Source organism: Pyrus communis, chromosome 12 (assembly GCF_963583255.1).
Source record: "Pyrus communis chromosome 12, drPyrComm1.1, whole genome shotgun sequence".
Taxonomy (NCBI): Eukaryota; Viridiplantae; Streptophyta; class Magnoliopsida; order Rosales; family Rosaceae; genus Pyrus; species Pyrus communis.
Genome location: NC_084814.1, coordinates 17,984,287 through 18,002,154, shown reverse-complemented (window position 1 = coordinate 18,002,154; position 17,868 = coordinate 17,984,287). Strand labels below are relative to the sequence as shown.

The 17,868-nt window shown below is 39.0% G+C and overlaps 2 protein-coding genes across 2 annotated transcripts; one reads left to right on the top strand and one right to left on the bottom strand.

The window, feature by feature from the left end:
- Positions 1-761: 761 nt before the first annotated feature.
- Positions 762-4,612, bottom strand: LOC137709875 (luminal-binding protein 5-like). Its single transcript, XM_068448853.1, has 8 exons — positions 4,429-4,612; positions 3,219-3,486; positions 2,917-3,131; positions 2,581-2,823; positions 2,021-2,500; positions 1,758-1,912; positions 1,571-1,653; positions 762-1,476 (listed from the first exon to the last, which is right to left on the bottom strand). The coding sequence occupies exons 1-8, from the start codon at positions 4,484-4,486 to the stop codon at positions 975-977; spliced, it is 2,004 nt and encodes a 667-aa protein (XP_068304954.1). The 5' UTR covers positions 4,487-4,612; the 3' UTR covers positions 762-974.
- A 7,557-nt stretch (positions 4,613-12,169) lies between these two features.
- On the top strand, positions 12,170-17,086 carry LOC137710293 (importin subunit beta-1-like). Its single transcript, XM_068449225.1, has 3 exons — positions 12,170-12,382; positions 13,670-16,095; positions 16,208-17,086. The coding sequence occupies exons 2-3, from the start codon at positions 13,676-13,678 to the stop codon at positions 16,404-16,406; spliced, it is 2,619 nt and encodes an 872-aa protein (XP_068305326.1). The 5' UTR covers positions 12,170-12,382; positions 13,670-13,675; the 3' UTR covers positions 16,407-17,086.
- Positions 17,087-17,868: the final 782 nt, after the last annotated feature.

Sequence of the window (17,868 nt, the reverse complement as noted above, 5' to 3'; positions counted from 1 at the left end):
AAGTCAAACTTGATGTGGCATGACATAAAATAGCACTCCCCTTACTGTCAAATTTGACAACAGAGTCAAATATTTTTTTTATCTGCAACTCTCCTTTCTCACTCAAACCTGAGAAGCGCCGCTCATCCACTCTGCCGTACCCCATCTTCACCGCCTGCTTCACCACCGCTGAGAGCAGCATCTTCCCCCAGCCCCTCCCTCCTATAGCACTCCCTCACAACACAGGTCTTCTATGTAAAACCCTGGCTTCCCCAAAAAGGTGGAGTAATTTGGGAAAAACAACACAAACCCAACAACGACAACATCCCCGCCGTTGGATCTGAACAAATCGCATTCTGGGTCGTCGATCAGGAAGTCCAGATATAAGGTTTTGATGGTGAGCGGGAAGGCCGAGTTGTTGCAATGAAGGTGTTTGACGAAAGGCGTCTCAGAGACTTCGAGGATGAAGATGGTGAATGACTGGAAGGGAGAAGAGGTGAAGAGGGTGGACGAGAAGGAGGACTCGGTGGTGACGAAGATGATAGGAGAAGTCTAGAAAGAAGGGACATAAAATAATAGTTTAATAAAATAAAAAGAAAAGAAAATAGTGTAATAAAATAATATTTAATTTAACATACAGGATGAAAAGCAAAATTTTAAAAGATGTCAAAATACCACATAAGCGGTTAAATTCAAAATTTATGTTTAAAATTTAACATTTCCTTTAAATATGCTCTTAATAGCATATGCATGATATTAACCAGCAATGAAGACCGACGACAAATCAAATTTTGAAACTGTTTTTTTTTTTTTTATCAAAATAATGAAATTACATGTTCTAACAAAAAGACCCGATAAGCCTAGAGAGTCGATATTCGTCTCCCTCGGCTTCTTCTATTCCCATCGGAAAAATTACAGTAAAAGTCTTCTTCCCCTAAACCTATAACCCCTCTCTCTCCTCACTGCTTCCAACTGTGTTCGATGAAACTACTCTTTTAAAGCTCGTCATGTGACTCATCGTCCTCCTCCGAGGCTCCGGCACCACCCGGGGCACCTCCTGACCTCTGGTAGACGGCTGAGATGATGGGGTTGCACACGGCTTCGACCTCCTTGAGCTTCTCGTCATAGTCTTCCTTCTCGGCGGTCTGGTTGTCGTCCAACCACTCGAGGGCTTCCTTTGTCGCGGTCTCAATCTTTTCCTTCTCATCGGACTCAAGCTTGTCAGCAAGCTTGTCTTTGTCATTGACCTGGTTCTTCATGTTGTAGACATAGGTCTCGAGGCTGTTGCGGGCATCGATTCTCTCCTTCACCTTCTTGTCTTCCTCGGCAAACTCTTCTGCCTCCTTAACCATGCGCTCAATCTCCTCCTGGCTGAGACGACCCTTGTCGTTTGTGATGGTGATCTTCTCGGATTTACCAGTTCCCTTGTCTTCTGCCCTGACGTTCAGGATACCGTTGGCATCCACTTCGAATGTGACTTCGATTTGAGGAGTTCCCCTGTTCACAAGAGAGGAATGAAATACTGTTAGAATCATTGGAAACAAATGGGTGGCAAATCATAAGGGAAGATTGAATGCCAGCGTATACGGACCTTGGAGCTGGAGGAATTCCGGAAAGATCAAATTTACCGAGGTTCCTGCAATCCTTTGTGAGACTCCTTTCACCCTCAAAGACCTGAGATCAAAGCGGGATAGAATCCATTAAGAAACCGATATCCATTTACATGAAGACACTAAACTAATCATTTTATCATCATCAAATTGACAAAAAACAATTACCTGAATGGAGACGGTTGTCTGCTGATCCTGGTAGGTGGTGAAAACCTGGGATTTCTTGGTTGGGATCACGGTGTTTCTTGGGATAAGCTTGGTCATCACTCCTCCAACAGTTTCAATACCGAGGGTGAGAGGTGCGACGTCAAGGAGAAGAATATCTGAATACCACAGTAAACATTTGTCAGTGGTTGCTACAGCAGTTCATCTAATTACCGCTTTATCAAATATATCAAAATTATCTGTGTCAGAAGAGAAATGAGTATTACCTTTGGTTTCTTCACCACCCTCTCCACTTAAGATGCTTCCTTGTACAGCAGCACCATAAGCAACAGCCTCATCAGGGTTCACACCCTTGTTTGGCTCCTTGCCATCAAAGTAGTCCTTAAGAAGCTGTTGGACCTTGGGAATCCTGGTACTTCCACCAACAAGCACAATCTCATCAATCTGGCGCTTCTCCAAGCCAGCGTCGTCCATAGCCTTCTTCACAGGTCCCATGGTCTTTCTGAACAAGTCATTGTTCAACTCTTCGAATCTAGCTCTGGTGAGGGGTTCAGAGAAGTCCACTCCATCGAAAAGGGATTCAATCTCCACACGGACTTGGTGCTGGCTACTGAGTGCTCTCTTGGCACGCTCGGCTTCCCTTCTGAGTTTTCCAAGGGCTCTGTTGTCCTTGCTGATGTCCTTTCCATGCTTCTTCTTAATCAACTTGATGAAGTACTCCATGATCCTCTGGTCAAAGTCCTCACCTGCAGAGAAGCACACATACGTCAGCAACCGACCACAATGATAAAATATAAGCAAGTAGTTAAACAGAGAGGTTTCTCACCTCCCAAATGAGTGTCTCCATTTGTGGAAAGAACCTCGAAAACACCATTATCAATTGTCAAAATACTGACATCAAAAGTTCCACCACCAAGGTCAAAGACAAGGATGTTCTTTTCACCGCCCTTCTTGTCCAAACCATATGCGATGGCGGCTGCAGTTGGTTCATTGATAATCCTAGCAACATTCAGCCCAGCAATCACACCGGCATCCTTGGTTGCCTGTCTTTGGGCATCATTGAAGTATGCTGCGTATTGAAAAGGAAAACAATGTCAGATTTATGACCAATACAATCATATATACTTGGAAGGATATTAGGTTAAATATATGTTTTACTCACCAGGAACAGTAACGACGGCATCCTTGATTTTCTTCCCAAGGAATGCTTCGGCTGTTTCCTTCATCTTAGTCAAAATCATGGCGCTGACCTCTTCGGGGCTGAAAACCTTGGTCTCACCATCCTTGATCCTCACTTGGATATAAGGCTTTCCATCTCTGTTAACAATCTTGTAAGGAACAAGCTTCATGTCTTTCTGAACTTCTTTGTCCTCAAACCTGCCAAAGAATTAAGCACCAATCAGTATTAACTTCCAGCCTGCTCAAAATATTTTAAATCATGAACATACAAAGAAAAGCACATACTTCCGTCCGATAAGTCTCTTGACATCAAAGACAGTCCTTTCAGGGTTCACAGCTGCCTGGTTCTTAGCAGCCTCACCGATCAGTCTCTCACTGTCAGAGAAGGCCACCCATGAAGGGGTGATACGGTTACCCTGGTCATTGGCTATAATTTCCACGTGACCATTCTTGTAAACACCAACACAGGAATAAGTGGTTCCAAGATCAATTCCAATGACTGTTCCCAACTTGGTCGCTTCTTCTTTCGCGATGGAAATTGCAAAAAGGCACCCTGTAATGCAGATCTTTCCATGTTAGTACATATAAGTAGCACATACGGTAAATGATAATAACGTATTGCTTCAAAACAAGAAATCATTGCGTAGTAACACGTAACGTGGTATAATCAATCCACCCACGTGAATTGGTTATAATAACACAAAACCTAACGTATAAACCCGCTCACCCAATATTATAACACATTGATTATATCACGTGACAATGTTCAATCACCACACAAAATAATTTCCTTCCAAACAAGGCATTGGCACGTCGCGCAATTAGCAAATGACACAACAATTTAACAGAAACTAGCAGCAAGCTGTGCAGTGATTATTATCATAACATTTATAAAGCATAGTTTCTTAGCAATACAGCCAACAATTCTTATGACATTGCCATAAGAAACGATACCACAACGGTTGCAAGATCTATATCTCCTCAACGTTGGGAAATTCCATTTCTTAACAAAATTCATCAAATTATCTTACTAAACCCTAATATCGATAAAAAAAATACTAAACATTGTAATTCTTCTCATCTTTCATTTCGATTTCACCTGATGTAAACGAAATCATGTAAATAAATTTCAAACAAGTATATTTACACAGCCAAATATATCAATCTAATCACTTACGGACCTCAATCATTACACAGTTAAATCAAGAACAAACAATTTTATAACCTTTTCAATCCAGCTAGATCTACTCCAACACTTCAACGTAATTATGCATAAAACTATAATCCATTAGTTCAAACGAACACCAAAATTCACCATCCATTAACAAAAATCCACAAAAAATTCAACCTGGATCCATAAATCTCATCGTTTCCGAGCTCAAAAACATCAAATTACAATCAGATCCACCGCATTTTCCCGATTAAAAACAAGAATACACAAAATCTCAAACAAAATACAAAACCAGATCCAGCACTCAGAAACCGAAACACTCACCGAATGTAACGATCGCAAGCACGACGAGAGATCCGCGAGCTCTCCACGAGCTAGCCATGGCGTCTGCGCAGGTACGAAAGCTCTCCGCGTTTTCTCTCTGCGTCCGAGATCGTAGTGCAATGAATGATGGCTTCTCTGACCTCTCGGGGGAATTTGGAGGAGTCCTTGGTGTTTCTGGTTCTCTGTTTCTGAGTGTTGAACCGCGCGTGGCACTCGAGCTTTTATAGGGGTAGATACGTACGCTGTCCGCATCTGTGACTCAGTGTCTGTCATCGGACGGTAGCAATTCGTGGAACCATGTCATTTGTGATGAAGTGGACCAATCAGGTTGCGAGGCCTGGGAGCTTGGCCAATCATATTCGACCATCATGTGGGATGGTCTGGTCCGTTAATCTTGGTAAAGGGTGTACGTGTATGGCGAAGATGCGAGAAGTGCTCATCGCTTAAGAAACAAGTATCGCTCACGGCTAGGGCGAAACGCATCGTATGAAGACTCTAGACGATTTAAAACGGTATTGTTTGCTCATCCTACAAATTTAGGTAATAGTCATAGGGTTTTTTTACAGAGCTTAGTTATATTTAACCTCATGTTTGAAATATGTTTTCTCACCCTACATTAGACATTGTGCATTAAATTTAGATGTCATTTTGCGCTAGCGGAACCAATTAGCTTTTAAGGTCGATTTATTTACTTGATAAAATTAGGGCTTACGTACGTTTGGATCGACGAATCACTTTGTTAAAAAGTTGAAGGATCGATGTCAAGGACGTAGTTATAAATTTCTTCTAATGGAGGCAACTCGAAAAACAACTAAAAAAACCATACTATGGTATGGCTTATGCCCCATATGATAATGGGAATGGTTTTAAATGATGATATATCGAGAATCAATGTTATATAATGTTTGATATGAAGGCATGCTTGATATTAAATACATATACTTTCTTGAAATATAACAAGCGTATCTATATAATTGCAGTCTGCAATAACAATGAATTACGTGAGTTGGGGGGGGGGGGCGCTTCTGCCCCAGTAGGCTTTCATTAAATACATATACTTTCTTGAAATATAACAAGCGTATCTATATAATTGCAGTCTGCAATAACAATGAATTACGTGAGTTGGGGGGGGGGGGGAGGGGGGGCGCTTCTGCCCCAGTAGGCTTTCATTACACCTCTGTCCATGGTCGATGATATCATTAATTGAACAAAGATAGATGCATCAACTATATGTTAAATTTAAAGACTGAGAGTCTTGAAATCATTTACCAATTTGATGTTTAAAAATAAATTATATAGCTTAATGTGATATGAGTATAATTGAATTGATCTCTCAATGGTTGTGTATAGTCTCTCTTAAAAATATATAGTATTGGCAAAATACATCAGTTTAGGTTTTCATTTTTTTCTTCAGAGAAAAAAATTATGCATATATATGTCATATGACTCATATCATGTACTCCGTAGGTTGGTTAAATACAATCCAAGAAAGAAAAAAAAAAGTGAATTATATGCGTTTTTAGAAGGCCAGGGCTCCAAATATATTTGTTCGCTCGCAACGATAATGAAGCAAATTCTATAATTTGCATGTTGCATGTGCATGAAATTGACAGATTATTCATGCACACATTGGACGCTATTACGACGTACATTGCGAGTAATATTCATCCAACACGATAAGTATTTAAAAACTAAAACTTTAATCATCAAAATTTTCACAATTGGTGGCAAGCTATAGTTATCCACCTCTTATGGGGGCCAGGAAGACTCACAGAGGCATTTCAGCCTCCTCCTGGCTATAAATTTGCCTTCCACACCAGCAACAGGTTTCAAACTCGAGACCTCCAGTTTTTAGTCTTAAGGAAGCCTAGTAGATTGTATTGGATTCTACAATATCTTTTAGATAGTTTTATTGATTGTGATATATTACTTGAAAGACAATGATTCTCCCTTCCTCATTACTACAAATAAAGGCACAATTAGTTAAAATTCAACCATAGTGCGATAAATTATACTCATATCACATTAAGCTATATAATTTATTTTGAACATCAAATTGCTACAGAATTCACCCAGTTCTCAATTTCTCTCTGCTTGCCGTCCCTCTCACCCTCTCTATTATTCTACAGTTAAATAGGCATACAACACATTATCAGCATGCTTATAACGTTGCGCTTTAGGAGAGCTTGTCTATCCTCAATCATGGGAATATTAGGTTTCAATCATTCTTATTATGATTAACTTTTTATTTATTTTATTAATATACTTGTTATTGGTTCAATTTGTTCTTTTCGATGAAATTCCGGATTTCCGAGAAGGATCTTGTACAAATTGCATTCAAAGGCTTTATTTCGTTTTCAGCCAATCAAGTTCTTCTAAAACACAAATTTGGTATTTTATCAGCCCTTGATTGCATGAAAATATTCAACATGATACATGAACATAGTCTACTATTATAGTTTTACAATTATACATATCCAAAGATATTCATGGCTTCTTCCTAATCAAAGCCCGAACAGGTTTCCTGTGCTTGGGAGACGAGCAATCCCCTTCATGGAATTGGTCCCGTTTACCACTCTGTTGCATGTTGAACCACCCAAGTACGGACTGTACGGTTTAGTGAGCCTTAGTTTGGTTTTGCCTACACACTTAGGGCATTCTGATCACTCTGAATTATACGTGTCAAGGCCCCAAAATTTATGATCCTACGATTGCCCTTAACCATTCTTCCAAAATGTAATGCCTAAATCAACCCAGTGAACAAAATTAAAAGTAACGGATTCCCTAATGTAGTTTATTAAGCACATATCAACCCAGTGAACAAAATTAAAAGTTGTTAATTGTATTTATAATGCTGATTTTATGTGCCTTTTGTGTTCCCAACATGAAGAAACTATACAACATTTGTGTTTTTTTTGGGGGAATTTTGCGAAGTGTGAGTAGAATTATGTTTTTTCTTAGTCATTTGATTGTTAATATCTAAACGACCTATTAACGAAATTTTATTTGTCAACAAAAAAAGAGTGAAAAAATAATTTGATCTTCTATCACACAATAAAATCATGAGTAGTAGTGTAATTTTGTACAAACCAAATTTTGTTGTTTATAACCTCACCCACATGTCATCATAGCATCTCTAATTTAAAAAAAAAAAAAAAAAAAAAAAAACCCCTCTCTCTCACTTTTCCATATATATATTTTTTCTTTTTAAAAATGTTATGCTTATACTCACACATAGTGTGTGTGAACCTAATCTAGTTACTCATAATAATTCGATTGCTATTTTTTCTTCTTATCCCAACTCGTCTTGCAAAGAGTTCTTTGAGGCAAATGTGTTGCCTCTAATTCACAATTTAGTGCTAGAAGATGAACACAACTTGGCTACTGAAAAATCAGCAGCAGCTCCTGTGGCTAACCAATTATAGATGGACATGTGTCCAAGTAATTGATTTTTTAATCACAGATTGACATGTGTCCAAGTAATTGATTTTTTAATTACAGATTGGACACGTGTCCATCTGTGATTTGCTAGCAGCAGGAGTTGTTGTTGATTTTTTCCGCAGCCAAGTTATGTCCCTAGAAGATATGCTCAAAGTATTAAATGGATCTTATTTTCGGAACCGAATCCCCTCTAGACCCAAAAAATCTAAGCCTAAGGATCAAATGATCCAGGCCGTTGAAATTTGATCCAACCGCTACAAATAGGGGGCTCTCTAAAAGTTATAATAATTATAGCCGTTAGATTAAATTTCAATGGCCTAAATCATTTGATCATTGAGCTCAATTCCTTTGGGTCCTGAGGGGATCCGGTTCCCTTACTTTCCTCAAATATGATCAAAATAAAGTTTGCCCTGTCAGTAATGAATCAACAGTATGCATGATTTTATTATTCATGATGAGAGATCTATTTTAGCCGGTGTTAAGAATCTTGGTGGATCTATGATTTCCATTAAAATTTACGACGTTATGAGATGTCTATAACTTCGCTGATAAAAAAAATTACAAAATGTGCAAGTGGAGGGCGACTCTAAATTTGTCATTGATATTTTCATCTGCGATGTGTAACTCCATGGAGGTCGAAAGCATCATTGACGACATTCACATCTTGGCACAATGAAAGCTTGAAAAACTTTGTTGCATATGCGATTAGTAGAGGCTTTTGTCTCTAAGTTAGGCTAAATTGTAGTAGAGGTCCTTGAACTATGCCACGAGTTTAGTTTTCGTCCTTGAACTTTACTAGTAATTTCTCACCCATCCTCGAATTATATCATTTTTTAAAATAGTAGTCCTTTATGTTAGAGTCGCCCTATGTTAAAGGAAAACTAATAAAAAAGGTTTGAAATTTTTGAGTTTTAATGATAAGGACAAAATAAAGGGTAAGTGAATAGTACCATGATTGACTTTTTAGTGTAAAAATGTGGTTTTCCGTTAAAGTGAACAGTACCATGGGCTTTTCGTTAAAACTCCCTCATGTTAATTTTGTCACCTTTTCCGTTAAGTTGAGAGATACAATAGAAATTTCATCCAAAAAATAAAAAAGTGAAATTTTCAAAGAGAAAGACTTGGCTTCTCAAGGATTGAGGAGAAACTTCTTCGTAAAATATCTTGTGACTTATTCATAAAATTTCATGCTTATAATCGTAATTTCTTAAGAGTTGACTAAACAATCTTAGTTTAATTGATATTTTATAGAGATAATCTTTACGTAATAATTTATAATATGAACTGTTTTGAAATTCTGTGAGTAGGTCATGAAGTGTTTTGAGGAGGAACTCCTCCTTAACCTTTTTAAGGAGCCAAGCTCTTCTCATTTTTAAATAAATTAGATTGTTTTTTGTATGAATTGACATGCCCGACCTTGATATCCTCCAAATACCAGGGTAGACACGTGCTGGCTAACACTCGAAGGGGACAAAGCCATAAAAGAATGCATGAGAACTAAAAACAAATAACTAACATAAATGAAACTTGTAAATTTAATTATAATGAATATGCAGTTGTGGAACGTGTTCAGATCATACAACTAATCCAAGACACTAAAAAGGAATAATATAAAATTGAATGAATAAAGGAATAGGTCCTACACCGAGAGAACTCGAAGATGCCGATGCGGGAGTGCCTTAACGCGGGGATTGTACGCCTCAAATCTAAGTCCTGAGGGGGTGCAAAACAAAATATAAGTGGACCAAGTTGATATATAAGTATTATTGAAACAATTATTTACTAACATACTAACCCCCAAAGTTAATGAAAACTCGATAGCATAGTAAGTAATAGGTTTTCTGAAAACCCTAACATACCATAAAACTTCATAAAACATGTATCATATATAGTGTGCTTAGTAATAGTATCATAATCGACTGAAGCCACTACAACACCCGACCGAAGCTAAATATATATATATATATATATATCTTCCGACCGAAGCCACTACATCACCAGGCTGAAGCCAAATATAAATATCTTCCGCTCGTACGCACTACATCTCCCGGCCGAAGCCAATATAAATATCTTATGCCCGTAAGCACTATATCTCCCGGCCATAGCCATATATAAGTATCCTCTGTCCGTAGGCACATACTATTAATGACCACTGAATAAGCACATAAAATCATGAACATAATATTTCCAAAATATATATCTCATCAGAGCTCAATAGCTCAACATCATATCATAAATCATATTCGTAAAAATATCAGTGAATGTAAATCCAGTAAAGCATGATATATCATAAAGCGTAAATCTAATTTACTCATAAACGTTGCATAAAACGTATCCATAAAATCATGTTTTTTATGTATGCATTTCTAATAGTAAAATCATGCATTTTGGAAGGGGGTCCACTCACAGATACTTCGCCATTGACGAGCCGTCCAAAATAGCGAAGACAGAAACGCCACAAACAAATGCACTTAAGCATATAAAGGTAAAAATTAATAACACTTTACCAAAACTATTGATTTTGGGAAAACGGATGTCGGAAACAGATTCAGGACATTGAAAAACCTAAGGGGGGACCCGGTCGAAACCCGAAAAAGTCAACGGGTCAAAGTCAATGGTCAACGTTCATGCCTCTAGGGCAATTTGGTAATTTCATACGTTCGATACAATAAAATACGATAAATTTAGGGGGGTAGCGTAAATCCGATTTACTCATAAACATTTCATAAAATGTGGTCGCTTTATTAAATTTGTGTTTACTGAGATATTTATGAACATGGATTTATGATATGATGTTCGAGCTATTGAGCTCCAATGAGATATATATTTTGGAAAGATTATGTTCATGATTTTATGTGCTTACTTAGTGGTTATCCATACTATGAGCCTATGAGCGATTGATATTTATATTTGTGTTCGGTCGGAAGATATTTATATTTGGCTTTGGTCAGGTGATGTAGTGGCTCCGGTCAAAAGATATTTATATTTGGCTTCGGTCGGAAGATATTTATATTTGACTTCGGTCAGCTGATGTAGTGGCTTCGGTCGATTATGATAACACTACTAAGTACATTATTTATGATATATGTTTTATGAAAGGTTTTATGGCATGCTAGGGTTTTTAGAAAACCTATTACTTATTATGTTATATTGAGTTTTCATAAACTTTGGGGGTTAGTATGTTGATGAATAACTGTTTCAGTATTACTTATATATCAACTTGGTCCACTCATGTTTTGTTTGCGCCCCCTCAGGACTTAGAATCGAGGCGTACAATCCTGGCGTCCAGGCACTCCTGCATTGGAATCTTCGAGTCCTCTCAGTGTAGGACCCATTCCTCTTGTAATCACATTTTCTAATATTCATTCCGCTTGTATTTCAAATTAGTAATATGCTTTGAACATGTCATGTATTATCACTATTATTTTGTAAGGTTGGTATTTGAATATTACATTGCATAGTTACGTGTAAAATTTATATGCATGTTTCATATGTTTTCGGCATATGCATTCATGAAATGGCTTGCGTCACTCTCGAGTGTCGGCCAATATGTGTCCATTCCATTGTTCTTCGGACACTGGGATTGGGGCATGTCATGAATAGACCACTATACCCTTAAATTTGACGGTAAAGAAAACAAATTTGGTGGAAGGAGCATTCATGCAATGTATAAGTTAAGTTGGAGGATGGAAGAAACGAATATGAAGAGTTCAAAGACAAAAACTAAACATGAGGCAACATTTTGGAAACTTTGTTGATAAAAGAAATTACGAAGATGTGCAAGTGGAGAACGACTCTAAGTCCGTCAGTGAAATTATTGTTGTGCGACGAGTGACTCTATGGAGGTCGAAAGTCGTCATTGAAAACATTCACATCTTGACACAATGAAAGCCTGAAAAACTAATTAGCATAAGAATTGACGTTTAAATGATGAGGTGACAGAGAGAGTCCCCTAACTCCTTAGCATTTCTCATGTTTAAATACATTGTGAAAATTGCAGTTGAACACAAATGCAACACGTAAATTACAAAATGAAATTTTGTGGCGAACACTGATTAGCGCCTTTCAGCGGATCATACAAAATTAAATAAACAACTGTAATAATAACGGTGCTAAATAATACAGTGACACCCCATCCCACACGTCCCACAACATCGTACGAACCACGCCCAACCAAACCACGGCCAGCCCAAGCCCATCCTCGCCAAAACCCATGGCCCCACCAAACCGCCTCACCTCCAATCCCCTTCTCCCTCCTTAAACCACACGCTGACACTCGCCGAAGACCCCGCGTGGAAACCCTGGAGAAATCATAAAAACAAGATATCGTTGTTTTTTGCAAATCCCAGCTTTTACAATATTGGCATATTTGCTTTTGTTCCCACACTCTGCTAGGGTTTCAGAGTCGCCGCGCTTCTGATCTCCTCCTCCTCCTCCATCTTCCGTCAACTCGGTCTTCGACTCGGATTGATCACTTGATCGCTCTCTCACCGAGTCCACCCACCAACTCGGAGTAAGTTCGAATTTCGATCCTCCATTTTTGTGTAACATTTAGTGGCACTTCTGCGTTTTCCGATTCCAGTTTTCTCGCTGTGATCTGAAATCTTTGATCCGAAATTTGGATTAGTTGTTTGCTTATTCTGTTAATTCTTTGTATTAGAATCAATCAGTAATTTTGTAACTTTTTTGTGATTGAAATTCAAATGTTGTTTGGGGAAAAGTGGAGGAGTCCATAATTTTGAATATCCGTTTGTTTCTAGGGTTTTGACAGTTATCCGTACTCAGTGTGCACTGTGCACTGTAAGCTGCTATTACTGTTTCGTTTCCGCTCAGTTGGGAAGCTTTTTTGGAATAGTTAACAAAGAGAAATGTTATGCTTGATAAGTTTTTTGGTTGTGTTTTCATTTCGGTTAGCGAAACTAGGGTTTTATGAGGTTTAGTTGAATTTCAATCCTCTCTTTTTGTGTAATGTTTATTTGCATTTTTGTGTTTTCTGATTAGTGATTACAGTTTTCTCGCTCAGATATTAAATCTTTGATCCGAGATTTGCAATTGTTTTCTGCTTGTTCTGTTAATTTTGATCTTAGAATCAGACTGTTTGTATCTGATCAATTCAAATTATGTGCACTGTAGACTGCTATTACTAGTGTCGTGTTGCTAAGTTGGGAAGTGTTTTCGGAATAGATTACAAGGAGAAATTATATGCTTGATAAGTTGCTAGTTGTGTTTTCTTTTCGGTTACCAAAACTAGGGTTATGAGGATTAGTAAAGGAGGGTTTTTTCTTCTAATTGTCATGAGTGATTTTTTTTCCTAATTTTGTTGTAATATGGAATGCTTTCAAATTTTTACTTGGGTATTGTGAGTAGGGGTGATTAATGGATGCATAGGTTAATTGGGTATCGCTGATTATTGTCCCATATATTGTCTGTCACTCGGTAATAGTTCTGATAAATAAGCCGGGGATACTCTGTGATATATTTTGGATTATCAGTATTTGTACTAATTGTATGATTTGAACTGCTAGTTGAATCGTAGATGAGATGACTTGTTGGTTGATTCAAGGATTATTTCATTTGCCTTAAATGCCTTTTCTTCGTTGGATAACAAAAATGGTTTATGTAAAGAGTTCCATAATGTTCAGTGCTACTTGGTTAGGGCATAGCAGCATGTGCCTTCTCCCTAAACGTGATTTATAAGATATATTTATAGAACTTAAACAAAGTTCAGTTCTACTTGGTGCATATATGATTACAATTTGTTTTGGTATCATTAATAATTTGATTGGATTATTGATTACAGATTCAAATGGCGATGGAAGTTACCCAAATACTTTTAAATGCACAAGCAGTTGATGGGAATGTACGCAAGCATGCAGAAGATAGCCTCAGACAGTTTCAAGAACAAAATCTTCCAAGTTTCTTGCTCTCTCTTGCTGGAGAATTGGCCAATGATGAGAAGCCTGTTGAGAGTCGTAAACTAGCGGGCTTGATCCTCAAGAATGCTTTGGATGCCAAAGAACAACATAGGAAGTTTGAGCTCGGACAAAGATGGTTGTCCTTAGACCCATCTGTGAAGGCCCAGATCAGAGCTTGTTTGTTAAAGACCCTTTCTTCTTCTGCCCATGATGCTCAGTCAACTGCATCTCAAGTTGTTGCAAAGCTTGCCGGGATTGAGTTGCCACTCAAACAGTGGCCTGAACTGATAGAAGCTCTATTGTCAAATAATAATCAACTTCCAGCTCATACCAGACAGGCAACTCTTGAAACTCTTGGGTACATATGTGAGGAAGTATCCCCAGATGTTATAGAGCAAGACCAAGTGAATAAAATGCTTACTGCTGTAGTTCAGGGCATGAACTCTACCGAGACTAACAATGATGTCAGGCTTGCTGCCACTAGAGCTTTGCATAATGCTTTGGGTTTTGCTCAGGCAAATTTCTCCAATGATATGGAGCGTGACTACATAGTGAGAGTTGTATGTGAGGCTACTCTTTCCCCTGAAGTGAAGATTCGACAGGCAGCCTTCGAGTGCTTGGTTTCTATATCTTCAACCTATTATGAGAAGTTGGCTCCGTACATCCAAGATATATTTAGCATCACTGCTAAGGCTGTGAAGGAAGATGAGGAACCTGTTGCACTTCAAGCCATTGAGTTTTGGAGTTCAATCTGCGATGAGGAGATTGACATATTAGAAGAATATGGGGGTGAATTTACTGGGGATTCTTCTATTCCGTGCTTTTACTTTATCAAGCAAGCACTTCCTGCCCTAATTCCTTTATTATTGGAGACTCTTCTTAAGCAAGAAGAGGATCAGGATCAGGATGAAGTGGCCTGGAATGTTGCTATGGCTGGTGGAACTTGCTTGGGCTTGGTAGCACGGACAGTTGGAGATGATGTTGTTCCACTTGTAATGCCATTTATTGAGGAGAATATTACAAAGCCAGATTGGAGGCAGAGGGAGGCAGCCACTTACGCATTTGGTTCTATTTTGGAAGGTCCATCCCCTGACAAGCTCATGCCTCTAGTCAATGTTGCTCTGAATTTCATGCTAAATGCTTTGACAAATGATCCAAATAACCATGTGAAGGACACTACTGGTTGGACTCTTGGAAGAATTTTTGAATTTCTTCATGGGTCAACTTTGGAGACACCCATAATAACCCAAGCAAATTGCCAACAGATTATCACAGTTCTTCTTCAGAGCATGAAAGATGTTCCAACTGTGGCTGAGAAAGCTTGTGGTGCACTCTATTTTCTGGCCCAGGGTTTTGAGGATGCAGAACCTTCCTCCTCCCCTCTGACTCCTTTTTTCCAGGAGATTGCCCAGGCCCTTCTAGATGTTACTCACCGAGAAGATGCTGGAGAATCCCGCTTGCGAACTGCAGCTTATGAGGCTCTGAATGAAGTTGTAAGATGTTCCACTGACGAGACTGCTCCATTGGTGATGCAATTAGTTCCTGTCATAATGTTGGAACTCCACCAGACTCTTGAGGCGCAAAAGCTTTCAGCTGATGAGAGGGAGAAGCAGAATGAATTACAAGGCCTTCTTTGCGGTTGCTTGCAGGTCATCATACAGAAGCTTGGGTCATCTGAACCGACAAAATATGTCTTCATGCAGTATGCTGACCAGTTGATGGGTCTGTTCTTGAGAGTATTTGCCAGTAAAAGTGCCACAGCTCATGAGGAGGCCATGCTTGCCATTGGAGCTCTTGTCTACTCAACAGGCTCTGATTTTGCCAAGTACATGACCGAGTTTTATAAATATTTGGAAATGGGTCTCCAGAATTTTGAGGACTATCAGGTTTGCGCCATCACCGTTGGTGTGGTGGGGGATGTATGCAGGGCTTTGGAGGATAAAGTATTACCTTATTGTGATGGGATAATGACCCAGCTCCTCAAGGATTTGTCCAGCAACCAGTTGCACCGATCAGTGAAACCTCCCATATTTTCATGCTTTGGTGACCTAGCTTTGGCAATTGGGGAGAATTTTGAGAAGTATTTGATGTATGCTATGCCCATGCTTCAGAGTGCCGCAGAGCTATCTGCCCATACATCAGGTGTCGATGATGATATGATAGAGTACACAAATACATTGAGAAATGGAATTATGGAGGCGTACTCTGGTATCTTGCAAGGATTTAAGGGCTCCCCAAAGACCCAATTGTTGATGCCGTATGCACCTCATGTTCTCCAGTTCTTGGATAGTTTATACATAGAGAAGGACATGTAAGACCTTCTGGAACCTATAGTATACCTTTCGTTTATAGCTGTTTTCTTTTGCTTCCGCCTCATATTAGTTTCTGGTATTTATTTCTGGATTTTTTGCTTGCTTTTTCAGGGATGATCTGGTGATAAAGACTGCCATTGGGCTACTTGGAGATCTCGCCGATACGCTGGGTAGTGCTGTCGGTCCGCTAATTCTGCAATCTATGTCAGCCAAAGAGTTCCTAAATGAATGTCTTATGTCAGATGATCCTTCGATAAAGGAATCTGCAGAATGGGTTAAGATCGCTATCAGTCGGGCAACTAACTTTTGAGGCGACTGCAGCTTAGCATATTCTCGTTCGTACATGCATTTGGGTGTCATGAGTCGGGGTCTGGGATTGCATATCATGAGAGTCAGGTCATCACCATTTTTGGGCTGATACGTTTGCGTCAACGGCAGTCAGTATACCAAATCAGCATCGGGGAGTCAGTTTTTTCGTCTTATTTTTTAATTATATTTTGCTTGCATTGCATCGGAGGAAGTTGGCGGTGATGACTTCTGTGTCTCTGCTATCTTGGCAGAAAAAGATGAATTGAAAACAGAAACTGGTCCAATGGTCTCGGAGAAATGAGATATAAAAAGTTACCCCATCGTGCCCCCACTGCTGCTGTCTTCTGTATGCCGGGAGAATAGCTGTTCCGTCTGAAGTCGATGGTGGTAAAGGTTTTGAGCAGCAGTTCTGTAAAGTGTCTGGATCTTTGGCCTTCTCCGTTCTTCACCGGAATTTGGTGTCTGAAAGTCCTTATTGCATTGTTACATCATACGTCAAGTTATCATAGAGTTTTGTAGCCCTGTATACTCGCGTGTTATGTAGGATCGGCGAGGTCCGCATAATATTTGGGCAAGATTCATGCATATTTTAGTCATATTTAAGTCATATTGTTGTACTCACAGGAAAATTTCTCAAGTCAAATGTTAAATCTCATGCATTTTGTTCATATTTTCTTCTTCTGCTGCTGCTTTTGTTATGCCGGGGATCGGATTGTGTGTAGCTTTGTGTCGCTGTTTTCGTCAGATCTGGGCTTTTTTTATTGCTCTGATCTTGTCAAAGATAGATTCGTTAAATGGTCTTTGAAATTAAACCTTCTTAATATCTTGTTTTCGATTAAGACGGTGTATGGAAGTAATACTGCAGCCCAATCTGATATTATTTTACTTCTTTTTTATTGGTTAGAAAGGAGGGCTTCGAAAAAGTGGATTGATGTAAAATGCCAAAATTACGAACTCGGAAAAAAATTACCTCTATTACCAACAAGTGAGAAACTTGATGGAATAAAAGGTGTGAGGATTAAATATGGGGAATTGTTCAAATTTTGGAAAGTGAAGTTGTTGACCCTAGAAGATACAAAGCCTAGGTGGCGCATAAGCCGAGTAATTAGTGAGCTACTTACATACTTCTTGTTTATGTGGGCGTGTTAACTCCTGATCGAGCTCGGTCGGGCGACTAAAATGAATGTAGTGGTGTGGTGTCGAACGCGTTGCTGACTTCTAAGTGATTATGGCGGAGGAAGGAACGCTTTCGACCTAGGGTTTTAGAACTTGAAGACAAAGTTATTCAGTTAACCACTGCATCAAGTTCGCCAACTTCGACTATAGTTGTGAAAATATTTATCGTGAATGTCGTTCGACAGTTTGTATGTTAAACTCTAAAGTGCACCTGGGAGTAACCAATCATAGAACATTTCACTTCGCTGGAAAGCTGATGAACTGACCTCTTTGGGTGAAAGAATTGT